This window comes from Nyctibius grandis, chromosome 26, assembly GCF_013368605.1.
Source record: "Nyctibius grandis isolate bNycGra1 chromosome 26, bNycGra1.pri, whole genome shotgun sequence".
Lineage (NCBI taxonomy): Eukaryota > Metazoa > Chordata > Aves > Nyctibiiformes > Nyctibiidae > Nyctibius > Nyctibius grandis.
This window is the reverse complement of record NC_090683.1, coordinates 687342-715063: the sequence shown is the minus strand read 5'-3', so window position 1 is coordinate 715063 and position 27722 is coordinate 687342. Positions and strand designations below refer to the sequence as shown.

Genomic DNA, 27722 nt, shown 5'->3' with positions numbered 1-27722 from the left:
GTGGAGGGAGAGTGGTTCAATCTGTGGGGCTTTTCGCTCTGCTTTCTCTGGTAGCAGCAGAGACCTTGATTCAACAAGGCTGTGAATTTACTTCTTCACCTTTCTCCTGACAGCCCCTGCTCTCTGCCTTTCACATAAGCAGACCAGGGGCCTGAGTCCTCTTGCTCAGGGATAGATATTTTGTGCCAAGGTGATCCATACCTGTGAAAATTGGGGTGGGCTGCTGATGGCTCTGTGTAGCACAGCCTGGGTGGTTGTCCTTTGCTCTGATGAAGAAATGACAAATTAATAATACTCATGTTTGCACCAGAATCCCAGTTGTAATCCCTCCTGTAGATGAGATTCCCAAGAGATTTCTTATCAAAGTTACAGTTATTCCTGGCTTCAAATGCTTGGTGTTGGTGGGAAGGAGCAGATCTCCTGGCAATTATCTGTAGAGAAACTGGCACGAGAGTTATGGTTTTTGCTGGGGTGTGAAGGGCTGTGTGAATACAGGGAACTACAAAATGATGCTGGGGTCAGGGACACGCTTGGTTGTGAAGCCCAGTGAGTACAACTGCTGCCCAGCTTGGGGTATTTCTTGTGCTTTGTTATCCCAATCCTCCCTTTCCAAATCCCTGAGCACTTACCTTTATCTGATTGGCTCAGGCTTGTTCCAGGCCCAGTGGGCAGAAGGCTGTCTGGCATCTCTCGGCTTGGGCTTGTGGCTCTTCAGCTGTGGGGTTACATGCCACCTGCTTTCCTCCAGGATAGGCTTTGGCTCAGGAGAAGCAGCAGTCCTCACAAATGGGTTTTGTACTCATAGGTCCAATGGTGATCCTGCCAGGTTGGTCCAAAACAACCATTCTTGGTCTCAGTTGGACTGGGATAGACAAAGTGGCCACACGCCTGCTCCCTAATATCCCTGCTGGCTCATGGGGAAGCTGTCCCCATGCGAATGCATCCCAGAGGGGATGTGCTGCAGTGGGAAGCACCATCACCCTTCTGCTGCCCCTCCTAGCCTAGGCATGGATGGGCAAAGGCTTGGGGAGAGGTGCTGCTTCTGAAGTGGCTTGCTGGAATTTTTGTTATGGAAGGAAATGTGTGAATACAACTCCGGCTATAAGAAGCTGACCTTTGGCTCAGGGACCAGACTGTCCATCCAACCCAGTGAGTGTGCAGCTTGCCAGTGGTCTTCCATGAGTCTCTCTTGAAATAGGGGTGTTTTTATATTCATCCTTTTATGTCACCTTTGCACACCTGAAATGCCTTTTCTCCCATCAGAGGCTCCAAGAATGCCTTCAATGTAGTGTTTAATGAGGCTGTGGTTGGACAGAGTAAACCTCAATGCGAGGTCTGCATGATTTTTGGAAAAAACTCACCTGTGCCTGAGTGTTGTAATCTCACCCAGCAATTTTATCTTACGGCTGTGCTCCAGCAACAGCACAGGACAAGCAGACAGGAGAGGAAAAGTTAACAGAACTCTCAGGGAAATCTTATGTTGTTGCTAAACTATAAAACTGATGACAAGAGTGTGCTTTTTTCTTTTGCACTGCAGACCAAGACCAAGCCATTTTGGCACTCTGTTCTGCAAAGACCCAGTGCCAGTGAATGTCTGCTATTTTCTAAGCAGCCTGAGAAAGTCATCCCTGAGCTTTATTCTTTCCCTCCTCTCAGTGCTGCAGTTCCCAAGGCAAATGCCATCTCCTGTGCAAGGGGCTCGTCCCTCTCCTCACAAAATGAGACCTGAAGGAATGAGAGTCAGGCTGAGCCTTGGGTTCTTGTTGGGGTGTGTAGCACTGTGTGATCAACAATGCAGAAAATCTCCGGTTTGGTCCAGGGACGAAGCTACATGTTCTGCCAAGTATGTTTTCTTCTCCTGCTTCTCCAATTTATGCTGCATTTCCGCTTTTTGGCAACTTAAGATCAAAAAGAGAAGTCAGAGGCACGGGAGAAAGACACGGATGGTTTTTTTTTCCGTAGCCTTGGCATGTCTGGGCAAAGGCTTGGGGAGAGGTGCTGCTTCTGAAGTGGCTTGCTGGAATTTTTGTTATGGAAGGAAATGTTGTGTGATATTGGCTCTGGCTACAACAAGCTGACCTTTGGATCAGGGAAAAGACTGTCTGTCCAGCCCAGTGAGTGTGCAGCTTTCCTGTGTGTCCTTTGTCCAAAGTCCTTGAGTGCCCATCATAGTGCCCTGTAGATTTACCCTTCGAGTCCGTGTCACCTTTCATAGGGGAAGGAGAATATAGGTACTATTTCAAGCTGCTCTTGTGTTTGAAAGTATTTCCAGGTGGAAGATTTCTGCTGTTTAGAGAAACGTGCTATGGTCATGGCACTCCAGAGTGCTGTTATTACATCAGTGAGCAGAAATAGAAGTGTAGTTTAGGACAGACGGACAGATTGACGAGAACAGTGCCTGAGTATAGCCCTGGAAGGCCATTGGGGATATGTAAAGGGGCCTCTGTTCTTTTAATTACCTTGAGACTTTCAGGTAATTTGGGTAAGGCTCAGACTGTGCTTGGTGCAAATGTTTCCTGATAGTGATGTCAAATAGCTCTAGACACGTAGATTGTTTTTCTGAAAATAACTAGAGAGAGAAAAGCTGGGGATCATTACGATACTTGATTTCAGCCTGGCCAAGGTGTGGATAGTGAAAGAAGGAACCTGATGTGGGTGAGCAGACAGGCAGAAGTGGAAGGACCCTCAAAGAAGTCAAGCAAGTGAAATTGCCCACCACTGACCCACTCTGTAGAAATGAAGCAGTTTTCCACTTTAGAGTCAGCATTCCACTTGTCCAGGGTGTAAGTGAAGAGGCTGCCAGTACAGCCCCACTGGTGGAGGTGTCACCAGCTGGGAGCTAACCCTCTGGGTTTGTGTAAAGTGCTCTGCTGTTGTGACAACAGCCTCAAATACACCTTTGGCTCAGGGACACAACTCACCATCTGGCCAAGTAAGTGGGTTAATGCCTGAGTGTTGCAATGTCACCCGACAATTATGTCTTAAGGCTGTGCTCCAGCAACAGCACAGGACAAGAACACAGGAGAGGAAAATTAAACAGAACTCTGAGGGAAAGCTTATGTTGTTGATAAACTAGAAAACTGATGACAAGAGTGTGCTTTTTTTCTTTTGCACTGCAGACCAAGACCAAGCCATTTTGGCACTCTGTCCTGAAAGACCCAGTGCCAGTGAATGGCTGCTATTTTCCAAGCAGCCTGAGAAAGTCATCCCTGAGTTTTTACCTTCCCTCCTCTTGGTGTTGCAGTTCCTAAGGCAAATGTCTCTTGTGCAAGGGGCTCATTCCTCTCCTCACAAAAGGAGACCAGAGGAGGTGAGAATCAGCCTGAGTCTTGGCTTCTTGTAAGTGTGTATAGCACTGTGTGAACAGTAACACAGGAAAAACCCAGCTTGGGCCAGGGATGAAACTACACGTTCTGCCAAGTATGTTTTCTTCTCCTCATTCTCCACTTCATGCTGTCTCCTCTTGCTGCGTTTCCACTTTTAGACAGCTTAAGGCCAAAAAGAGAAGTCAGAGGCACAGGAGAAAGACACGGAGGATTTGTTTTTCCGTAGCCTTGGCATGTCTGGGCAAAGGCTTGGGGAGAGGTGCTGCTTCTAAATTTGCTTACTAGACTTTTTGTTATGGAAGGAAACGCTGTGTTATATTGGCTCTGGCTACGACAAGCTGACCTTTGGCTCAGGGACCAGACTGTCCATCCAGCCCAGTGAGTGCGCAGCTTGCCATTGCTCTTCCATGTTTCCCTTGCAACAGACGTTTTTTTATATTCATCCTTTTGATTTACCTTTCCACACCTAAAATGTCTTCTCTCCCATCACAGGGTCTGATAATGCCTTCAGCACAGTCTTTAATGAGGTTGTGGCTGGACAGAGCAAACCTCAACTTGAGGTCTCTATGATTTTTGGAAAAATTCAGCTGCGCCTGACTGGGAAGGTGCCTGTCAGCCCCACTAATGGCGTCCTTGCTATGGGGAGATGAGACTGTGTGTGTTCTTGCTTTTGTTGCTGTGAGTGCTGGTGGGAACAGGTGCCCCTTTGGAGCTGGGACAAAGCTAAGCCTGAAGCCTTGTGAGTACTGTCAAAGCAACTTTTTAGCCCTGTAGGGCAATGCAGAAATGGCCAAGGCAATAATGTCAGGGTATAAATTTTGGGAATCCTTCCTGTGAGCACAGACAACCCTGTGCCCTCTCTCTGGGAATGGAAAAGCTGTGAGCTGCTGTGGGAGGAGGGAGGGCTGGGTAGAAGGTTTGGCTCAGGGACCAGACTGTCCGTCCAACCCAGTGAGTGTGCAGCTTGCCATTGGTCTTCCATGTGTCTCTCTTGGAATAGGGGTGTTTTTATATTCATCCTTTTATGTCACCTTTGCATACCTGAAATGCCTTCTCTCCCATCACAGGCTCCAAGAATGCCTTCAGTGCAGTCTTTAATGAGGCTGTGGTTGGACAGAGTAAACCTCAGCGTGAGGTCTGCATGATTTTTGGAAAAATGTCACCTGTGCCTGAGTGTTGTAATCTCACCCAGCAATTTTGTCTTAAGGCTGTGCTCCAGCAACAGCACAGGACAAGCAGATAGGAGAGAAACTGTAAACAGAACTCTCAGGGAAATCTTGTTGCTAAACTATAAAACTGATGACAAGAGTGTGCCTTTTTTTTTTGCACTGCAGACCAAGACCAAGCCATTTTAGCACTCTGTTCTGCCAAGTCCCAGTGCCAGTGAACGTCTGCTATTTTCCAAGCAGCTTGAGAAAGTCACCCCTGAGCTTTTTTCTTTCCCTTCTCTTGGTGTTGCCAAGGCAAATGCCATCTCCTGTCCAAGGGGCTTGTCCCTCTCCTCACAAAAAGGAGACTGGAGGGAGTGAGAGTCAGTCTGAGATTTAGGTTCTTGTAGGAGTGTATAGCATTGTGTGAATAGCAACAGAGGAAATATCCAGTTTGGTCCAGGGACGAACCTACATGTTTTTCCAAGTAAGTTTTCTTGTCCTGCTTCTCCACTTTATGCTGTCTCCTCTTGCTGCATCCCCACTGGTGCAGGTGAAAGACATGGAGGATTCGTTTTTCCCTAGTGTTATGGATGGGACAAGGCTTGCAGAGAGGTGCTGCTTCTAAAGTTGCTTGCTAGAGTTTTTGTTATGGAAGCAAATGCTGTGTGATATTGGCTCCAGCTACAACAAGCTGTCCTTTGGCTCAGGGACCAGACTGTCTGTCCAACCCTGTAAGTAAGCCGCTTGCCATTGGTCTTCCGTATGTCTCTCTTGTAATAGGGGTGCTTTTATATTCATCTTTCTTCTTAACTTTGCACACCTGAAATGCCTTCTCTCCCATCACAGGCTCCAAGAATGCCTTCAGTGCAGCCTTTAATGAGGCTGTGGTTGGACATAGTAAACCCCAACACGAGGTCTGCATGATTTTTGGAAAAATGTCACCTGTGCCTGAGTGTTGTAATCTCACCCAAGAATTTTATCTTACGGCTGTGCTCTAGCAACAGCACAGGACAAGCAGACAGGAGAAGAAAAGTTAACAGAACTCTCAGGGAAATCTTATGTTGTTGCTAAACCAGAAAAACTGATGACAAGAGTGTGCCTTTTTTCTTTTGCACTGCAGAGCAAGACCAAGCCATTTTGGCACTCTGTTCTGCCAAGTCCCAGTGCCAGTGAATGTCTGCTATTTTCCAAGCAGCCTGAGAAAGTCATCCCCAAGCTTTTTTCTTTCCCTTCTCTCAGTGTTGCAGTTCCCAAGGTAAATAAGAGCCCCTGTGGAAGGGACTCCTGTCTCTCCTCACAAAAGGAGACCAGAGGAGGTGAGAGACCAGAGTGAGCCTCGGGTTCTTGTAAGAGTGTATAGCATTGTGTGAATACCGACAGAGTAAACGTCCAGTTTGGTCCAGGGACGAAGTTACGAGTTCTGCCAAGTATGTTTTCTTCTCTTGCTTTTCCAATTCATGCTGTCTCCTCTTGCTGCATTCCCACTTTTAGGCAGCTTCCCAAGCCTTGGCATGGCTGGGCAAATGCTTCGGGAGCTGCTGCTTCTGAAACGGCTTGCTGGACTTTTCGTTATGGAAGGAAATGCTGTGTGCATATGGCTCCAACTATGGCAAGCAGACCTTTGGCTCAGGGACCAGACTGTCCATCCAACCCAGTGAGTGTGCAGATTTCCTGTGTGTCCTTTGTCCAAAGTCGTTGAGTGTAAACCGTAGTGCCCTGTAGACATAATTGTTGTATCTGGGTGATACTACAGGTGGGAAGGATATCATGGGTACTATGGGTGCTCTTTCATTTAATGCAGAGAATGTAAGGCTTCAGGGGAATCCCTGAGATAGTGGACAAGTAAAAAACCTCCCTCTTGTATGAGCAACTCTACCTGAAACATGGTCTTTGGAACAAATTTCCCAATGTTCTGGGTAGCAGCACTGCCTTTGAGCCTCTTGCATCAGAGTGCTTTGCAATCGCTTTTTGTACAGGGTCATTTGCAGGGCTTACAGGGACATTTTTGTAATTAAATGTGTCAGAATGTGTATGGTGCAGAGAAAGTCACTTTTGGAAAGGGAGCTGTGCTTTCAGTTGCAGCCTGTAAGTAGCCAATTGCACGGGAAACTGGATTTGCTTCATTTTTCTCTTCTTCCTTATTGTTTAGCTGGGCAAAGTTTGGGAACTGAATAGCAAAACAGAGGAATCCCTTGTCTTCTTCCACATTCCTCCATGTCAAGGCTCCCATTATTCCTGTCTTTAAACAGTTGCTTCTATGGCATTGAGGTGGTCCCGGACTGGTCGTCTCACATGAGCCTTTGAAACGCACAGACACCCAAACCTGATCGATTGCCATGGGTTCCCCTCACATGAGCAGGATTTTCAGGCACATGGTCACCCTGGTTCTGGGAAAGACTTTCCAAGGTTGGGAGTTGTCGCTCATGGATCTTACAGCTTAGGAGAGGCAAAGGGAAACACTTCTCTGGCAAGTGCAAGTGAGCTGGGGAATAGACTTTCCCTCGTTCCAGGTAATGACACTGGAGTCGAGCCTGTTGTGTCAGGGAGCTTTGCTGTGGCCTGAATGCAGGCGCTTTGTGTTTGAGATTATGTAGGGCTGACAGAGACGTTTTTGTAATGACGTGTGTCAGAGTGTGAATATTGCAAACAAAGTCACTTTTGGAAAGGGAACGGTGCTTTCAGTGATACCAGGTAAGCAGCAACTTGTCCTGGAAACTGGAATTGCTTCATTTTTGCCTTGCTCTCAGTTGTTTTGCGGGGAACATTTTTGAAATTCGAACTGTGGAGTTGTCCGGGTGTCCCTAGGACTTGGTTTTCCTGCGTGTCTCATTGTCTTGTGCCCTGTGTGGTACGTTACACTTCTTTGCATGCCTGTTCCTGTTCCTCCCTTCACTCTGAGTGTACATGGATGTGTGTGTCATAGAGCACTGACACTCCAGACAGCTTTGGCCACCTGCTCCCATCCATAATGAAGTTGTTCCAATGGTCCTTTGGCTCTCCTGTGTCACTGTGTCCCAGCGGGGTTTGTGTTGCAGTGGGAAGCAGTGTGTGAGCAATGGTGCTTACCACAAAGGCACATTTGGGAGTGGGACAAGGCTCCTTGTGACACCCAGTGAGTGATGCTGACCAAGGCAGGAGAGCCTGATGCTTTGAAAGCTGAGCTCCAGGGAAAATGCACCACCAGACTGGCTTTCTCTCACCTTGTCAGAGTTTTCCCACTCTAACAGTAACCCAGGGGAGAGCCTGGAGGCACTACGGGGACAGGAGGAGGAGTTTGGGGGGTGCCCCTTAGTTCTGGCCCCAGCCCAGCCTCATCCCACACAGGCAGACTGTCAAATTCCACTCCTGCCCAGAATTCTCCGGCCTTGTGTCACCCTTCTGCTGCCCCTTCTAGCCTTGGCATGGCTGGGCAAAGGCTTGGGGAGAGTTGGCGCTTCTGAAGTGGCTTGTTGGGCTTTTTGTTATGGGAGGAAATGCTGTGTGAGTATGGCTCCAGCTATGGCAAGCAGACCTTTGGCTCAGGGACCAGACTGTCCGTCCAGCCCAGTGAGTGTGCAACTTTCCTGTGTGTCCTTTGTCAAAAGTCCTTGAGTGTCCACCAGAGCAGCTTGTAGACATGTTGATTCTATTCGGGACACATATGAGAGGGGAAGGAGGACATAGGCGATATGTTCTAGAGTAACTGGCATGAGAGCTGTGTGAATGTAGGGAACTACAGACTGATGCTGGGGACAGGGACACACGTGGTTGTCAAGCCCAGTGAGAACAACTGCTGCCCAGCTGGGGGTATTTCTTGCGCTTTGTTACCCCGATCCTCCCTTTCCAACTCCCTGAGCACTTACCTTTATCTGATCTGAGCAGGCTCGTTCCTGACTCTGACAGAGCCCAGGATGACCACAGACTTTCCCGAGCTGGGCTCTCCTGTGCCCTTCTTTCCCAATCTACCCTTCTTTTACTCAGCAAGAGGATCAGGCCCAGTCTGGCAGAAGAGTGTGCCAGTGGATGGTGGTTTACTGCAGCGTTCAGCGTTTCTAGATGTCTGCTGAAATTTTTCTGCTTCTGGGGAACAAAGCTGGGAGCTTGGGCTCCCGAGAGCCAGGGTGGCCTTTCTCACTAAGGACGTGGATGAGCTTGTGTTCTTGTTGAGGTGAAAACCACTGTGTGAACTACGCCAAGTTCACACTTGGCAAAGGAACACGACTTCTCGTTTTGCCTAGTAAGTGCCACCACTTTCTTGTGGTCTCCTTCCATACATAGCAAAGCTACCCACTGCCCAACGAGTTTTCCAGCATCTCTCTTCCTGGGCTTGTGGCTCTTCGTCTGTGGGGTTACATGCTGCCTGCTTCCCTCCAGGACAGGCTTTGGCTTAAGGCAGAAGCAACAGTCTTCCCAAAAGGGGTTTGTTTCCACAGGTCCAACAGTGCTCTTGATCTCACAGACAGTTTGGGGGGGGTCTTCACTTCAGGATGTAGCTGACTTGGAGTGAGAGTCAGCACTGTCTAGTTGAGTTGATGGCGCCCAGCTTTGACAAGAAGTTTGGAAGGTTTTTGTAGAGAGAGGAAATGCTGTGTGACCACGGGAGCTGGTGCATATAAACCTGTCTTCGGCTCTGGAACGGGACTCACTGTTCGGCCATGTAAGTCCAACACTGCTCCTATGCTTTCTGTTTTGTTTGAGGCCTTTCTTGGGGGTTTGAGAGCAGCAGTGTAGCTGGGTGTTTGGTCATTTACGTGTGACCATATGTAGTGATGTGGCCACATGCCTGCTCCCAAATGTCTCAGGTGCTCTGTGGGGAGGCCACTGGATCCCAGTGGGGTTTGTGCTGCATTGGGAAGCACTGTCACCCTTCTGCTGCCCTTTCTAGCCTTGTCATGGCTGGGCAAAGACTTGGGGAGAGGTGCTGCTTCTCAAATGGCTTGCTGGACTTTTTGTTATGGAAGGAAATGATGTGTGATTATGGCACTGGCCTCAGCAAGGTGACCTTTGGCTCCGGGACCAGACTGTCCATCCAACCTAGTGAGTGTGTAGCTTTCCTATGTGTCCTTTGTCCAAAGTCCTTGAGTGTCCACCAGAGCGCCCTGTAGGTGTACCCTTTGAGTCCGTGTCACCTTTCATAGGGCAAGGAGAATATAGGTACTATTTCAAGGTGCTCTCATGCTTGAAAGTTTCCAGGTGGAGGATTTCTGCTATTTAGAGAAACGTGCTATGGTTACGGCATTCCAGAGCGCTGATATTCCATCAGCGAGAAGAAAGAGAAGCATAGTTTAGGACAGACGGACGGATTGGCGAGGACACTTCCTGAGTATAGCCCTGGAAGGCCACGGAGAATATGCAAAGGCGGCTTCAGTTCCGTACCTTACCTTGAGATTTTCAGGTAACTTGGGCAAGGCTCAGATTGTGCTTGGTACAAATATTTCCTGATAGTGATGTCAAATAGCTCTAGACACGTAGATTGTTTTTCTGAGCATAACCAGAGAGAGAAAAGCTGGGGATCATTACGATACTTACTTTCAGCCTGGATAAGGTGTGGATAGTGAAAGAAGGAACCTAATGTGGGTGAGCAGACAGCCAGAAGTGGAAGGACCCTCAAAGAAGTCAAGCAAGTGAAATTGCCCACCACTGACCCACCCTGCAGGGTGTAAGTGAAGAGGCTGCCAGTATAGCCTCACTGGTGGAGGTGTCGCCAGCTGGGAGCTAGCCCTCTGGGTTTCTGTAAAGTGCTCTGCTGTTGTGACAACAGCCGCAAATTCACCTTTGGCTCAGGGACACAACTCACCATCTGGCCAAGTAAGTGGGTTAATGCCTGAGTGTTGCAATGTCACCCTACAATTATGTCCTAAGGCTGTACTTTGGCTCGACAAGAAAAGGAATTGGTGAGTTGAAATGCATTGTGCTTAGTTAAATACTGTAATGGTTCTTGCATTGGAAAAAAATCCACCTGTAGATGGAAATCTGGACTGATAGAAAGATTGATTTCTTCAGTTACTCTGACCTTAGACCATGTTCATGTTGTTCCCATCTTTTTTTGCCATTCCAGCACAACAAGGCTCACGTCTGCAAACCACTTTGCAGGCCATATTGTGCCAGGTTTGATTGTAAAGTCAATAGAATCATTTTTCTTCTAATGAGGATCTTAAGCAGCTTCTGTACTAAGGGGCCATTTGCATAGTTAAAGTACTGTACTGAATCTCCATAACCACCCCTATACATGCTCTTAGCCAGCAAAGTGAGGTTTTTTGAAGTTCAGCATTCATTGTATCAGAAAATCACAGAGGTTGGAAGGGACGTTTGGAGATCATCTAGTCCAAACTCCTTGCTCAAAGCAGTGTCAACTGAAAGAAGTTGCTCAGGACTTTGTCCAGTTGGATTTTAAACACCTCCAAGGATATTCCTTCTGAACTAAGTGATTCTGTGACTCTGGGGGCTAAGGTAAATTCTCATGGTTTTGATGGAAAAGCCTTGAAAAAATGCCCACATTATCAATCATGTCTAAGGTGAGAGGAAAAAAAAAGAAGATTCTGTGCAGTCTTTTTTCTGAGTTGCCTGATGCGTACCTGAAACCTTAAATGAGGGGTAAGCAAGGCTGGAATTTGTGAAAAACAATGTCTATGAACACATTTTTTTCTGAGCAAAGAAACAGTGATCACTGGCTCCAGATTCATACTTGAGAGGAGCTAAGGCTGTTTTTCAAATGAAGATGCTAAGCAGAGTGTGCATGCATGTTTTGATTACCTTCTGGATTTAGAATTGTCCATAGGAGAAGCTGAGCAATTGGCAAGATTCGCTGTTGTGATAGTGAACGTGTCATTGAAAGAAGACAGAAATACAGTTGTCTTCTTCACTTATCTTGATAGTTGGACGGTTACCTTTGTACTGTAAGTCAGTGCCTGATTGTGCTAGAACTGGCTAAATACTGTCTGAGCTCTTGATCTGGTGGGGAATGCTGCATCACAGGCAAAATGACAACCAAACAATGACGAATAATAGAGTCCTTAATCATGAAAATCCTCTGTAAAAGAAGAGTTCACTCAGCCGGTGCCTGTGAAAATTGACCTGATAGGAGAAGATTAGTGGATTTCCACCCCTCGTGTTTTTTTCAAAATACCAGTGTTAGTAGCCATTTGCATTTACTTAGGAAAACTGGGGACAAAATGATCATTGTCTTGGAGACTGAGAAGGTAAAGAATATTTTGGCTTGAAAAGAAAATTTATTTTTTTTTAATAAGCTCTGCATCATAGTGTGAATTATTGGTCAGTAAATAAGTACATCTTTGGCAAAGGAACAAAATGGTCAGTAAAACCCCAGTAAGTATTCAGGCCATTGCATGGGAAAACGATGAAGGTGGGGCTGAGGAACTGGTATAATTCCATTAGTTACTGAAAAATATAGCCCCTTATAAGGGCATGTTTTGCAAATGCATCTGAATACTTCTCAGGGATTCAGTGACCCAGCAGAAACATATTTTCTTGGCTTTCTACTTGGGATTCAGTTTGCCACAGCTCTTGTTAATAGCCAGGTAATCATCATGCTATAATGAAAGTACTGAATGCTCTTCAGCAATCAGATATCAGACAATGAGGAAAGAAAGCAGGCTTAGTGGGAAGAGACTCAGTCTGGGAAACCACCTGCAATGACTAATTGTAGGCACCACATTTTGGACATAACAACACAAGCTACATAAAGTGATCCCTACTAACTAAGGAGTAGATTCTTTCAGTCTCTGATACATGAGATGACAGTAATCAAATCTAGTTATTCCCATGAATTTGAACATGGAAAAAGGCATTTGGCAAAAAGAGGCTAGAGGAGATCCATGGAAACCTGTATGGGTATTTATAGCTTCTCTCAGACACAGATCCATGACTGAATGTATACAAGGTCTCCAGCACCCATTGAGGTGGCTGAATGAAGAGGCCCATTTTGTAAAGACCTGTCACACGGTGCTAGTAGTGAAGGATGGGGAAAACTCACATGGGGGAGTGGAACCAAACTTCTCGTTGCCCCAGGTGAGCTGTCTCTTCTCTGAATCAAGGTGAACTCAATATAGAAGATACTGTACTCTAGCTTCAAAAACAAGAGTGTAGTGACTCTGTGGAGCAATTTGGGATGGTTTTAGTATTCCCTGGAAAGAAGTGTTAGACTTTCTATTTAACCAATGCTCACTAGAAATGCACCCATCCTGGGGAAAGGAAGCAAGTGAAAAGAGAAAACAAGTGAAATACAAGAAGAGAGATGTGAAAAACGTCTAATGGTTTTTAGTGAGTGGTGCAGGTTTTGATTTGTCAAGGATGGAGGTGGAAAGGGAATTGCCTTGTGGCTCTTCCTGGTGGTATTAATGAGACTGTATTGTGGGGAAGAATAATAAGAAATGGACATGGAGGTAAGATGTAATGCATTGCAAGTGTGTGCATGGGGAAACCAAATTATTCCCTTGAGGAAAGTTATTCAGGTGGATTGGGGTGGAAAGGAGTGTACAAAGGTTTTTGCTATGGCAAACAACACAGTGTCTATGAATACCTACCAACTTACACTTGGACGTGGAACCAGGCTCGTGGTAAAACCAAGTAAGATTTCTGAGATTTGAAACATTGAGTTGTTCAGTGGAAAAATTCGATCCACCTAAAATAAAGTAAATGTTTGCTAAGAGAGTAGCAAAATGCAGTTCAGAAGCAGGCTGTTGCCAAAAAGTAAGAACAGTGATCTCTTGGTTACTATAGTATCTGCTGGATATTGTAGAAGAGGAGAGGTGGTCTGCAGAGCGGTGATGTAAATTACACAAGCTGTAGAGCTTTTCTGTGAGAGAACCCTTAAAAACTGGCAACTTCCGTAGGTGCATGCAACTTATTTTCACACTGTGAGTAGTTTCACGCTTGCAACATTGTCTAAGTAAGCTTTGTGTCATCATTTCCCTTCCAGAAGTGTTAGCAAACTCCTATTTGGAGTAGGAACTGACCTTCTTTCTCCAGGTATGTGAACTTTGCAAGTTAGGTAAACACCCAACTATAGGTTAGGTACACTCAGGTTTGAAAAATATTCGCAGAAAACTGTGTAGTCTATTCCTTCCCTTCATCTGGAATAAAATTATGAGTAAGAAAATTGGTCCTTAACTACAAACAAAGGGGTATTTCCTGATAGCTGCCTGGATTTGAAGATATACAATGCAACAATACTGAAGGAAGTTTAAAAATATTAATTCTTTCCTCCTTTGAAGATTGTGAGTATATGCTCACACCTAAGAAACTTTCCTGAGCATTTGAATCAGAAACACCAAGTAAAATTTTTCACTACTTCAGTAATTAAATCTCAAGAAATTTTTCAGACAGAATTGTAGACTCTTGAGGAGAATTTTGACTTTCATAAAAGAAAAAATAGCTAAGAAAAGCAAAGTGCTCTTAGAAGACTGCCAAAACAACTTTTTTTTTCCCATTGGAACAGTGTGGAAGGAATTGTAAATACTTCACCTGTGGCTGAGATGATAACTTTGCTTTCTCAGAAATCAAATCCCATTTTCTCTTTGGGATGGAGAGAAAACTGAATTGCAGTCTAGGTTTTGCAGAAAGAATGAGACAGAGGTGTCACTGGTGCTGGGATTCTGTTTGCTCCTTAACTAATGATTGAACCATGATCTCATTCTCCATTTAATCTACAAGCTCTCAGCGACAGGGGTCTTTTATGGGTTGACTTTAAGGTAGGATGCTGGGCTTGACAGTAGCCAGTAAGTGAGGTTTTGTTGCACTGTGCCCCGATCTCCATTTTTGTGTATATGCATCTTTCCAGTTATGTATGTCTTGGTTTACAGGGCTTCCATCATGCTAAGCCAGTTTTTATCATGCAAAACTAGTTAGTTGTGCAAATTGGGAAGATGTGTTTGGACACTCTTGGCTAAACTAGCCAGGTTTGTCTCCACCTGGTTTCTTATTGTGGTTTGGTTGTGGGTTTTTTTTGGTGGGGTATTTGTTGTTGGGGTTTTTTTTCCATTTACTAGCTCAGATGCAAACTTCTGCGAATGCATGGCTTGAATTCAGGTTCTGATCTTTCATGGAGTTTGTGCTTTTTTTCTTTTGCACAGCAAACCAAGACCAAGCCATTTGACACTCTGTCCTCAAAAGTCCTGGTGCCAGTGAATGACTAGTATTTTCCAAGCAGCCTGAGAAGGCAATCCCTGAGTTTTATCTTTCCCTCCTCTCAGTGTTGCAGCTCCCAAGGCAAATGCCATCGCCTGTGCAAGGGTCTCGACCCTCTCCTCACAAAAGGAGACCAGAGGGAATGAGAGTTAGGATGAGCTCACTGAGAGTTGGGTTCTTGTAAGAGTGTATAGCATTGTGTGAACACCAACACAGGAAAACTCCAGTTTGGGCCAGGGACGAAGCTACATGTTCTGCCAAGTATGTTTTCTTCTCCTGCTTCTCCACTTCATGCTGTCTCATCTTGCTGCATTCCCACTTTTAAGCAGCTTAAGATCATAAAGAGAAGTCAGAGGCACAGGAGAAAGAGACAGAGGATTTGGTTTTCCCTAGGCTTGGCACAGCTGAGCAAATGCTTGGGGAGGTAATGCTTCTGGACTTTTTGTTATGGAAGGAAATGCTATGTGCATATGGCTCCAACTATGGCAAGCAGACCTTTGGCTCAGGGACCAGACTGTCAGTCCAACCCAGTGAGAGTGCAGCTTGCTATTGGTCTTCCTTATGTCTCTCTTTTCATAGGGGTGTTTTTATATTCATCCATTTATTTTACCTTTGCACATGTGAAATGCCTTCTCTCCCAACATAGGCTCAGAGAATGCCTTCTGCACAGTCTTTAATGAGGCTGTGACTGAGGAAACCTCAACTTGAGGTCTGCATGATTTTTGGAAAAGTGTCACCTATGTCTTACTGGGAAGGTACCTGTCCGCCACGCTAATGGCTTGCTTGCTATGGGGAGACGAGAGTGTGTAATGGCTTTTGCTGCTGTGAGTGCTGGTGGGAACACGTGCCCCTTTGGAGCTGGGACAAAGCTAACCCTGAAGCCTTGTGAGTACTATCAAAGCTACTTTTTAGCCCTGCAGGGCAATGCAGAAATGGCCAAGGCTATAATGTCAGGGTGTAAATTTGGGGAATCCTTCCTGTGAGCACAGACAACCCTGTGCCCTCTCTCTGGGAATGGAAATGCTGTGAGCTGCTGTGGGAGGAATGGGGGCTGGGTAGAAGGTTTGTCTTTGGGAAGGGGAGAAAATTCTTCACAAAGGCATGTATGTGCCATGAGGAAGAGCAGCGGTATGTTAGCCTGGTGTGTGTGGAAGGATGCTGTCGTAGCTCAGGAATAGGTGATTTTCCTTGTCTTTCACCCTTTTTCCACGCTCTGCCTAGAAAGACAAATGTCAGCCTCTTCTGCAGGTGATGGTGTTTCCTTTCTGCTAGCTGCGGGGTTGTTGTAAAGCTGGCCATGGCTGTGGCAATTTGCTGGGGCAGGTCTTGGCAAGCTCACCTTTGGGCACGGAAGCAGACTTTCTGTGAAACCCAGTAAGTAGCTCTGTGTTAGCTGGCTTTCCGTGTGCCCTGAAGGAGCATCTTGTTTTCCCTCCTTGATCTCTGTGGGAAATCTTGTACTGTTTTCTGCAGTTCTGCGGGTTTTGTTAGTGGATGTGTCACTGAGTGATTTCAGCATCCACCTGGAAAGTGGCCTTTGGGGGCAGGATACAGCTGATGGTGAAGCCTGGTAGGTAGAAACCCAGCCTGAAGGAGTAAGGATAGGAAAATCGCATCCCTTACTTGGAAAAGAACCCAGCTGAGTTGTGTTAGAAACCGTCTGCACGGGGATGATGTTTGCTTGTGTGTGTGAGACACAGAGCCAGAAACAAGAAAGAGTTTTTGAAGGTGTGCAGGAGGGTCCAGGGGAAGATCTCTGCTTTTAGGGCCAGTCTCTTCGGGATGAGAGAGGAGTTGTGATCATAATACTGCATATTTTCTCTACATGGGACAAGGATGCACTCAGGGGTCATCTCTGTCACAGATGAAAGGGATGGCCAGCTGCGACTGCTGTAAAGAAGTGCCCAGCCAGCAATGCAAAGCTTTGGAAGGAATAAGCTAGTGCAGGGCAGACGTGACTTACGGGGTTTTTGTTGTGAAGGCAAACACTGTGTGACTGATTATGGCAACCAAGTCATCTTTGGAGGTGGAACTCAGCTAAGGATAAATCCCAGTAAGTTTTAAAGCCTTTTCCAGCTCCACGTGGTGGAACAGTTTTGTGGTCATGAGCTAGTGTAACTGAAGTGGAGGGAGAGTGGTTCAATCTGTGGGGCTTTTCGCTCTGCTTTCTCTGGTAGCAGCAGAGACCTTGATTCAACAAGGCTGTGAATTTACTTCTTCACCTTTCTCCTGACAGCCCCTGCTCTCTGCCTTTCACATAAGCAGACCAGGGGCCTGAGTCCTCTTGCTCAGGGATAGATATTTTGTGCCAAGGTGATCCATACCTGTGAAAACTGGGGTGGGCTGCTGATGGCTCTGTGTAGCACAGCCCTGGGTGGTTGTCCTTTGCTCTGATGAAGAAAGGACGAATTAATAATACTCATGTTTGCACCAGAATCCCAGTTGTAATCCCTCCTGTAGATGAGATTCCCAAGAGATTTCTTATCTAAGCTACAGTTATTCCTGGCTTCAAATGCTTGGTGTTGGTGGGAAGGAGCAGATCTCCCGGTGATTATCTGTAGAGAAACTGGCACGAGAGTTATGGTTTTTGCTGGGGCGTGAAGGGCTGTGTGAACACAGGAAACTACAAAATGACGCTGGGGTCAGGGACACGCTTGGTTGTGAAGCCCAGTGAGTACAACTGCTGCCCAGCTTGGGGTATTTCTTGTGCTTTGTTATCCCAATCCTCCCTTTCCAAATCCCTGAGCACTTACCTTTATCTGATTGGCTCAGGCTTGTTCCAGGCCCAGTGGGCAGAAGGCTGTCTGGCATCTCTCGGCTTGGGCTTGTGGCTCTTCAGCTGTGGGGTTACATGCCACCTGCTTTCCTCCAGGATAGGCTTTGGCTCAGGAGAAGCAGCAGTCCTCACAAATGGGTTTTGTACTCATAGGTCCAATGGTGATCCTGCCAGGTTGGTCCAAAACAACCGTTCTTGGTCTCAGTTGGACTGGGATAGACAAAATGGCCACACACCTGCTCCCTAATATCCCTGCTGGCTCATGGGGAAGCTGTCCTATGCGAATGCATCCCAGAGGGGATGGCGCTGCAGTGGGAAGCACCATCACCCTTCTGCTGCCCCTCTTAGCCTAGGCATGGATGGGCAAAGGCTTGGGTAGAAGTGCTGCTTCTGAAATGGCTTGCTGGAATTTTTGTTATGGAAGGAAATGTGTGAATACAACTCCGGCTACAAGAAGCTGACCTTTGGCTCAGGGACCAGACTGTCCATCCAACCCAGTGAGTGTGCAGCTTGCCAGTGGTCTTCCATGAGTCTCTCTTGAAATAGGGGTGTTTTTATATACATCCTTTTATGGCACCTTTGAATACCTGAAATGCCTTCTCTCCCATCACAGGCTCCAAGAATGCCTTCAGTGCAGTCTTTAATGAGGCTGTGGTTGGACAGAGTAAACCTCAACGCGAGGTCTGCATGATTTTTGGAAAAGTATCACCTGTGCCTGAGTGTTGTAATCTCACCCAGCAATTTTGTCTTAAGGCTGTGCTCCAGCAACAGCACAGGAAAAGCAGATAGGAGAGGAAAAGTTAACAGAACTCTCAGGGAAATCTTATGTTGTTGATAAACCTGAAAAACTGATGACAAGAGTGTGCCTTTTTTCTTTTGCACTGCAGAGCAAGACCAAGCCATTTTGGCACTCTGTTATGCAAAGCCCCAGTGCCAGTGAATGCCTGCTATTTTCCAAGCAGCTTGAGAAAGTCATCCCTGAACTTTTTTCTTTCCCTCCTCTCGGTGTTGCCAAGGAAAATGCCATCTTCTGTCCAAGGGTCTTGTACCTCTCCTCACAAAAAGGAGACTGGAGGGAGTGAAAGTCAGTCTGAGGTTTGGGTTCTTGTAGGAGTGTATAGCATTGTGTGACCATGAACACAGGAAATCTCCAGTTTGGTCCAGGGACGAAGCTAAATGTTTTTCCAAGTAAGTTTTCTTCTCCTGCTTCTCCACTTTATGCTATCTCCTCTTGCTGCATCCCCACTGGTGCAGGTGAAAGACATGGAGGATTCGTTTTTCCCTAGTGTTGGCATGGATGGGAAAAGGCTTGCAGAGAGGCACTGCTTCTAAAGTTGCTTGCTAGAGTTTTTGTTATGGAAGCAAATGCTGTGTGATATTGGCTCCAGCTACAACAAGCTGTCCTTTGGCTCAGGGACCAGACTGTCTGTCCAACCCTGTAAGAAAACCGGTTGCCATTGGTCTTCCGTATGTCTCTCTTGTAATATGGGTGCTTTTATATTCATCTTTCTTCTTAACTTTGCATACCTGAAATGCCTTCTCTCCCATCACAGGCTCCAAGAATGCCTTCAGTGCAGTCTTTAATTAGGCTTTGGTTGGACAGAGTAAATCGCAACGTGAAGTTTGCATGATTTTTGGAAAAATGTCACCTGTGCCTGAGAGTTGTAATCTCACCCGAGAATTTTATCTTACGGCTGTGCTCCAGCAACAGCACAGGACAAGCAGATAGGAGAGGAAAAGTTAACAGAACTCTCAGGGAAATCTTATGTTGTTGCTAAACTAGAAAACTGATGACAAGAGTGTGCCTTTTTTCTTTTGCACTGCAGAGCAAGACCAAGCCATTTTGGCACTCTGTTCTGCCAAGTCCCAGTGCCAGTGAATGTCTGCTATTTTCCAAGCAGCCTGAGAAAGTCATCCCCGAGCTTTTTTCTTTCCTTCCGCTCAGTGTTGCAGTTCCCAAGGTAAATAAGAGCCCCTGTGGAAGGGGCTCGTCCCTCTCCTCATGAAAGGAGACCAGAGGATGTGAGAGACCAAACTGAGCCTCGGGTTCTTGTAAGAGTGTATAGCATTGTGCGAACATCAATGCAGGAAATCTCAAGTTTGGTCCAGGGACGAAGCTACATGTTTTTCCAAGTAAGTTTTCTTCTCCTGCTTCTCCACTTCATGCTGTCTCCTCTTGCTGCATTCCTACTTTCAAGGAGCTTAAGATCATAAAGAGAAGTCAGAGGCACAGGAGAAAGAGACAGAGGATTTGGTTTTCCCTAGGCTTGGCACAGCTGAGCAAATGCTTGGGGAGGTGCTGCTTCTGAAGTGGCTTGCTTGGTTGTTTGTTATGAAAAGAAATGCTGTGTGATTATGGCAACTGGTATGTCAAACTGACCTTCGGCTCAGGGACCAGACTGTCTGTCCAACCCAGTGAGTGTGCAGCTCTCCTATGAATCCTTTCTCCAAAGTCCTTGAGTGACAACTGGAGTGCCTTGTAGACATACTTGTATCTGAGTGAGGTTAGAGAGGGGAAGGAGAACACAGGGGCAATTGTATTTAAGGCAGACCATGGAGAGGACTCTCTGAGACGGTGAATTTGCATGAAATCCCCACTCGTGTAACTCATGGCAGAAGCAACATCCTCAGAATCATGCATTTTACTCGTAGGTTCAGTGGTGCTCTTGATCCCACAGACAGATCGCAGGGGTCTTCACTTGATGCACAAGGAAATGCTGTGAGCTTATGGCTACAGCTAGGGCAAGCTGACCTTTGGCTCGGGGACCAGACTGTCCGTCCAGCCCAGTGAGTGTGCAGCTTTCCTGTGCATCCTTTGTCAAAAGTCCTTGAGTGTCCACTGGAGTGCCCTCCAGACATACTTGTATCTAGGTCACTTTTCATCGGGATAGGAGAACATAGGCTCTAATTAATTTAAGCAACACATTTAAGAGGAGTCTCTGAGATAGTGAACTTGCAGGAAATTCCAGCGGTGCTCTTGATCGCACAAACAGATTGGGAGGGTCTTCAGGATGTAGCTGACTTGGAGTGACAGTCAGCACTGTCTAGTGGAGCTGATGGTGCCCAGCTTTCCCAAGTGGCTGGGAAGCTTTTTGTTGAGACAGGAAATGCTGTGTGACCGGAGAGGTGCTGTGTATAAACCTGTCTTCGGCTCTGGAACAAGACTCACTGTTAGGCCATGTAAGTCCAACACTGCTCCTATGCTTTCTGTTTTCTTTGAGGCCTTTCTTGCAGTGATCTGAGAGCAGAAGCGTGTCTGGTTGTTTGGTGATTTGTGTGTGACCATATCTAGTGATGGACTTTGCTTTAGGGGAACGTACCCTCTTGGTTGACTGGGATGGACAAAGTGGCCACATGCCTGCTCGCAAATATCCCAGCTGCCTTGTGGGGATCACTTTTTGCAATCACTTTTTGTACAGGGTCATTTGCAGGGCTGACAAGGACATTTTTGTAATTAAATGTGTCAGAATGTGTATGGTGCAGAGAAAGTCACTTTTGGAAAGGGAGCTGTGCTTTCAGTTGCAGTCTGTAAGTAGCCAATTGCACGGGAAACTGGATTTGCTTCATTTTTCTCTTCTTCCTTATTGTTTAGCTGGAGAAAGTTTGGGAACTGAACAGCAAAACAGAGGAATCCCTCATCATCCTCCACATTCCTCCATGTCAAGGCTCCCATTATTCCTGTCTTTAAACAGTTCCTTGTATGGCATTGAGGTGATCCCGGACTGGTCGTCTCACATGAGCCCTTGAAACGCACAGACACCCAAACCTGATCTATTGCCATGGGTTCTCTGCACATAAGCAGGATTTTCAGACACATGGTCACCCTGGTTCTGGGAAAGCCTTTCCATGGGTGGGAGTTGTCACTCATGGGTCTTACAGCTTAGGAGAGGCAAAGGGAAACACTTCTCTGGCAAGTGCAAGTGAGCTGGGGAATAGACTTTCCCTCGTTCCAGGTAATGACACTGGAGTCGAGCCTGTTGTGTCAGGGAGCTTTGCTGTGGCCTGAATGCAGGCGCTTTGTGTTTGTCATCATCTGCAAGGCTGACAGGGACATTTTTGTAATGACTTGTGTCAGAGTGCGAATATTCCAAGCAAAGTCACTTTTGGAAAGGGAACGGTGCTTACAGTGACGCCAGGTAAGCAGCAACTTGTCCTAGAAACTGGAATTGCTTCATTTTTGCCTTTCTTTTAGTTCTTTTGAGGGAAATACTTTTTAAGAACCCCATTTTTGGGACACCTGCAATTCATAGCATCATAGAATGGTTTCTGTTGGGTGGGACCTTAAAAATCATCTAGTTCCAACCCCCCCTGCCACAGGCAGGGACACCTTTCCACTAGACCAGGTTGCTCAAAGCCCCATCCAACCTGGCCTTAAACACTGCCAGGGAGGGGGCAGCCACAACTTCCCTGGGCAACCTGTTCCAGTGTCTCACCACCCTCACAGTCAGGAATTTCTTCCTAATATCTAATCTCAATCTCCCTTCTTTCAGTTTAAAACCATTCCCCCTCATCCTGTCACTACTTGCCCTTGTAAAAATCCCTCTCCCACTTTCCTGTAGGGCCCTTCACCTACTGGAAGGTACTAGAAGGTCTCCCTGGAGCCTTCTCTTCTCCAGGCTGAACAGCCCCAACTGTCTCAGCCAGTCTTCATAGGAGAGGTGCTCCAGCCCTCTGATCATCTTCGTGGTCCTCCTCTGGACTCGTTCTAACAGCTCCATGTCCTTCTTAAGTTGGGGGCTCCAGAGCTGGATGCAGCACTGCAGGTGGGGTCTCACGAGAGTGGACTAGAAGGCGATGGACTTGGCTTTACGGAATCGTGCGCACCTGCTCCAAAACAACCCTTCTTATTCTCAGTTTGACTGCTATGGACAAAGTGGCCATACACCTTCTCCCAAGTGTCCCAGCTGCCTTGTGTGGAACCTGTCCTATGCCAGTGCATCCCAGTGGGGTTTGTGCTGCAGTGGGAAGCACTGTCACCCTTCTCTTGCCCCTTCTAGCCTTGGCATGGATGGGCAAAGGCTTGCAGAGAGGTCCTTGTTCTGAAGTGGCTTGCTGGACTTTTTGTTATGGAAGGAAATGCTGTGTGATTATGACTCGAGCTATGGCAAGCTGATCTTTGGTTCAGGGACCAGACTGTCTGTTCAACCCAGTAAGTGTGCAGCTTTCCTGTGTGTCCTCTGTTAAATATCCTTGAGTGTGCACTGGAGCTCCCTGTAGACATGCTTGTTTGTACCTGGGTCACCTTTAATAGGGGAAAGAGAACATGGGCACCCTTTCATTTAATGCAGATAATGCAAGTTGTCAGAGTCTCTGAACCAGAGAACTTACATGAAATTCCCACTACTGTGAATGATCATAGCTGAAAAATGCAGCTTCCAGGTGGAGGACTTCTGCTATTTAGACAAACGTGCCACGGACATGGTACTCCAGGATGCTGATAGTCTTGCAGCTAACAGGAATAGAGGCATGGTTTAGGACAGACAGAGAGATTGACCAACTTGTGCTCAGTATGTGCGTATGGCACGGGAAAGCCATGGGGGATACGTAAAGGGGCTTCAGTTCTATTCCTTACCTTAGGACTTTTGGGTACCTCGGGCAAGGCTCAGATTAGTGCTCGGCGCAAATGTTTCCTCATTGTCATGTCAAATAGCTCTAGGCATGTAATTTGTTTTTCTGAGCTTAACCAGAGAGTGAAAAGCTGCAGATCATTATGATCCTTGTTTTATGCCTGGATAAGATGTGGACAGTGAAAGGGAGAACCTTCTGGCAGACAGACAGAAATGGAAGGACCCTCAAAGAAACCAAGGAAGTGAAATTGCCCACCACTGGCCCACTCTGCAGAAATGCAGCAGGTTTCCACTTTAGAGCGAGCATCCCGCTTGCCCAGGGTGTAAGTGAAGAGGCTGCCAGTACAGCCCCACTGGTGGAGGTGTCACCAGCTGGGAGCTAACCCTCTGGGTTTGTGTAAAGTGCTCTGCTGTTGTGACATCAACTTCAAATTTTCCTTTGGCTCAGGGACTAAAGTCACCGTCTGGCCAAGTAAGTGGGTTAATACCTGAATGCTTTTATGTCACCTGACAATTTTGTTGTAAGGCTGTGTTCCAGCAACAGCACAGGACAAGAATACAGGAGAGGAAGATTAAACAACTCTCAGGAAAAACTTTTGTTGCTAAACTAGAAAACTGATGTACATTGCAAGGAAACAGAGCAGAAATGTAACACAGACTGGTTAGAGTAAATTAGAAAACCAATGGCAAGAGTGTGCTTTGTTTCTTTTGTACAACAAACCAAGACCAAGCCATTTTGGCACCCTATCCTGAAAAGTCCAGGTGCCAGTGAATGACTCCAATTTTCCAAGCAGCCTGATAAAGTCATCCCTGAGTTTTTATCTTTTCCTCCTCTCGGTGTTGCAGTTCCCAAGGCAAATGCCATCTCCTTTCTGAAGGTCTTGTCCCTCTCCTCAAAAGAAGACCAGAAGGTGTGAGAACCAGGCTAAGCCTTGGGTTCTTGTAGGAGTGTATAGCATTGTGTGACCATGAACACAGGAAATCTCCAGTTTGGTCCAGGGACGAAGCTACATGTTTTTCCAAGTATGTTTTCTTGTCCTGCTTCTCCACTTTATGCTGTCTCCTCTTTCTGAATTCCCATTTTTAGGCAGCTTAAGATCATCAAGTGAAGTCAGAGGCGCATGAGAAAGACACAGAGGATTTGTGTTTTCCTAGCCTTGGCATGGCTGGGCAAAGGTTTGGGGAGAGGTGCTCTTTTTGAAGTGGCTTGCTGGACTTTTTGTTATGGAATGAAATGTTGTGTGGTTATGGCTACGGCTATGGCAAGCAGACATTTGGCTCAGGGACCAGACTGTCCGTCCAGCCCAGTGAGTGTCCAGCTTTCCTGTGTGTCCTCTGTCAAAAATCCTTGAGTGTCCACTGGAACACCCCGTAGACATACCTGTTTTATCTGAGTCACATAACAGATAGGAAGGTGCTCTTTCATTTAATGCAGATGACGTAAATCATCAGGGGAGTTTCTGAGATGGTGGACATGCATGAAGACTCCCAGTTTGAGGAGCGTCTGTACCTGAAATATGGTTTCAGGAACAGATTTTCCCGTATTCTGAGTAGCAGAACTGCCTTTGAGCCTGTTGCATCAGAAATCTTTTCAACAGCTTTTTGCGCAAGGCCATTCACAGGGCTGACAGGGACACTTTTGTAACTAAAGGTGTCAGAGTTTGCATGGTGCAGAGAAAGTAATTTTTGGAAAGGGAGCTGTGCTTTCAGTTGCAGTCTGTAAGTAGCCAGTTGCACTGGAAACTGGAATTGCTTCATTTTTCTTTTCTTCCTTATTGTTTAGCTGAGAAAACCCTGTGAACTGAAGGATGAAATTCTTCAAATGCCCCAAGGTCTTGTCTTAGGTGTTTCACATTGCTTTGGTTTCCTCTGAGGTATTTTACAGTGTCTAGTAACCTAACCTAAATGAGGGATTCTCCCTTCATTCTATACTTGGGGGCATGTGCTGCAGGCAATGACATTCCAGATCAATTTACAAGCCTCTTTCTGTCTCTGCTTAAGCAGCTCTGGAATCTGCAGTGATGCTATGGGGTAGCATTCTCATAACGGGTCTGGGAGAGCTAAGGTGCCTACATCTACAATGTCTCAAAGATGCTTCAGTATCTGCCTTCTGTTAAGTAGTGAATAAGCTTCCTGCATTTAAATTGAATGGTTGCAATCTGCATTTTTCCTTCTCTTGATACCTTTGGTGTTTTAGATGCCTAAATATTTTAAACATCATTTTCCAATGGTTCAAAAGCACGCCAGTTCTTTGGAGACAGTGTGTCTTCCTTAGTATCCTTCGTGCTGCTTCTGCAGGCCTTGCTGCAGCCACTACTGCCCACCTCTCTGGATAAATACCTTACCAGTACTGATCCTTCATGTTCCAGGATGACCAACATGGTGGCTGCTGTCCCAGGGCCCAAGAAGTTGCTGGAAAAGGGAGGAAGGGCTGCTAGTTTTGCTGCCTCCTAGATTGAGGGGAATGTTTCCTCCCTCTCTATGAATGAATCTCAAGAGTTGTGGAGGGGACGACTGGATCTGTGCTCAGTGAGATTTTGACAGGGTTTGTTGCACTGGGTGTATGATGCTGGAGGAAAGGTTCTCTTTGGGACTGGAACGAGGTTTTCAGTGCTACCTTGTAAGTACACAATGCTTGGGGGTAGGGTCATGAATGAGCCTGAAGGACAAAATGTGCTACCGAATTCAAGGGAAGGGATGCAGATAGTTTCTGCTTGGTATATAAAATTATCTTTGTCATGATATAATACACGTATGACAGGGAGTTCCATCTTTAAGCTTAACCTATACTCTTCATATATCCAAACATTCTGGTAAACCAAACAGTTCTGTAAAAATTATAAGTGGATCAACATCCTCTTCATGCTTTCTTATCAATATACTTCTAGTTTCTGTTTTCGAGAGGTCTGCTACTGACCAACCTGGAGAAAATTCAAGGGTCTGTTTTCTTTTGAGAAAGGGATAGAAAAAAAAAAAAGAGAGTTTTAAAAGACCAGTATGTCTTTTCACCATTCTAATCTAGCCTATACTTGTAAAAGCCAGCAATCACCCTGTCCTTAAATATTTTGTTTTGCCCATATTTCGTGTAAGTAAGATCTCCCAGGTTATTCAAGTAGGACATGCTGGTAATGTGGCCAGTTGCCATGTGACACATGAGGTTCTGATGCCAAGCTGTTCTTTGGAAGTGGAGATAAACTGGAAGTTGATCTAGTAGAGTAGACACAAACCTTTAATTTGAACCCACGTAAGTCTGGAACGGCTAGGAAATGCTGTACTTTGGCAATGAATTAAGTAGCTTCTGTTTCATTTAACTCTGAATCACAGCCACATTGCTGTGTAACCCATTCAAATAGGAAAAATCAAAATGTCTGTTTAAAAACAAGTCCAAAGAAAGTTGCCAAATTATTGCTGAATTTTGTGTGTGATCAGCATAAATCTACAGATGCAGAACAGATAAATTATTCAAACATGGAGTGGGGAAGGATAGGAGGGAGTAAGAAGGAGGTAGGTCCATGTATCAATCTTCATGAAACCAAGAGCTGGACTTGATAAAATGTCTTAACTCTATTGAAACAATGGGCATAAAAGAATTTTTTTACATGATATGCAGTAGCAAATTTAAAGAATCAAGGACCAGAAGTTTAGACATGGAGATTCAAATGAAAAATAATGTTAGCTAAACACATTTAAAAAGGGATGAAATATGAAGAGTAGTATGTGTGTGTGTGTGTGTTGGAAAACCTTTTGGAAAGTTTATGCTTTAAATGTATGCAAACAATTGGGGAAACCTAGAGGACACTGAATATCACTTCCTTGCTTTAAAAGCTTGGTAATTTACCCTTTTTTTTCCTCTTTTTTTCTTAATCCTTCAATGACTTTAGGTCATTATTACATAAGAGCAGTGCTGTGATGTAATGACTTCTAGATAGGCTCGAAAGAGTGACTTGTTTCTCTTATCTTCCTTTGAAAATCCTGGACTGCAGAGAGTCTCAAGGAGGAGTAGAAGCTGGATTAGGCATTAGCCATAGCCTCACCTTTCCATGAAGGAAGTGCTATATTTTTTGTTAAATTGTCAGTGACTGGATCAGACAACCCATATTTGTGGATGTGCAAGTGATGGCTTCAAGGATGGTTTTTGTTGGCTCATTTCTCACTGTGTGAACGCTGCATATAAAGTCTTCTTTGGAAAAGGGACAAAGCTTCTTGTGAAACCAAGTAAGAAACATGTTTATATGTATTTGCCTTGTTTATTGCGGATATAGATTTGAACAGCAGAGGGGCTTTTAGCACCATGACTTGGTAATAAAAGGAACTGGCCAGTTGTAATGCATAGTACTGATTTAAATTACTGTAATAGTTTTGGATTGCCTGCCCATCTGGTGTATCGTGGAAAATGGAAAAAAACACACCTGTAGATGGAAATCTGAACCAACTGAAAGTTGGACTTCATCAGTTACTCTGACCCTAAACCACATTCATCTTGTTGTTCCCATCCCTTTTTGCCATTCCAGCACAAAAAGGCTTTGGGGCAGGGATCATGTCTGCAAATGTTTCTGCAAGACCTGTTGTTCCAGGTCTAACTGTAAAGTCAATAGACTTATTTTCTTCTAAAGAGGATCTTAAGCAGCTTCAATCCTAAGGGTCTATTTGCATAATTTCATATAATGCAGACAGTGTAAGCCATCAGAGCAGTCTCTGATATGGTGAACTTGCATGAAATCCCCACACAAGAGAGCGATCACTGCTGAAAGAGGATGCTGTGCTTAGAAAAGTTTCT

General features: G+C 45.8%; 1 protein-coding gene across 1 annotated transcript in view; it reads left to right on the top strand.

Annotated features, from left to right (window-relative positions):
• LOC137673632 (M1-specific T cell receptor alpha chain-like) overlaps positions 1-27722 on the top strand; it is a 242080-nt gene that overhangs the window by 194546 nt on the left and 19812 nt on the right. The window contains exon 3 of the mRNA XM_068418557.1: positions 3639-3704. Within this exon, the coding sequence (XP_068274658.1) occupies positions 3639-3704 (66 nt within the window). The remainder of the gene's footprint in view (positions 1-3638; positions 3705-27722) is intronic.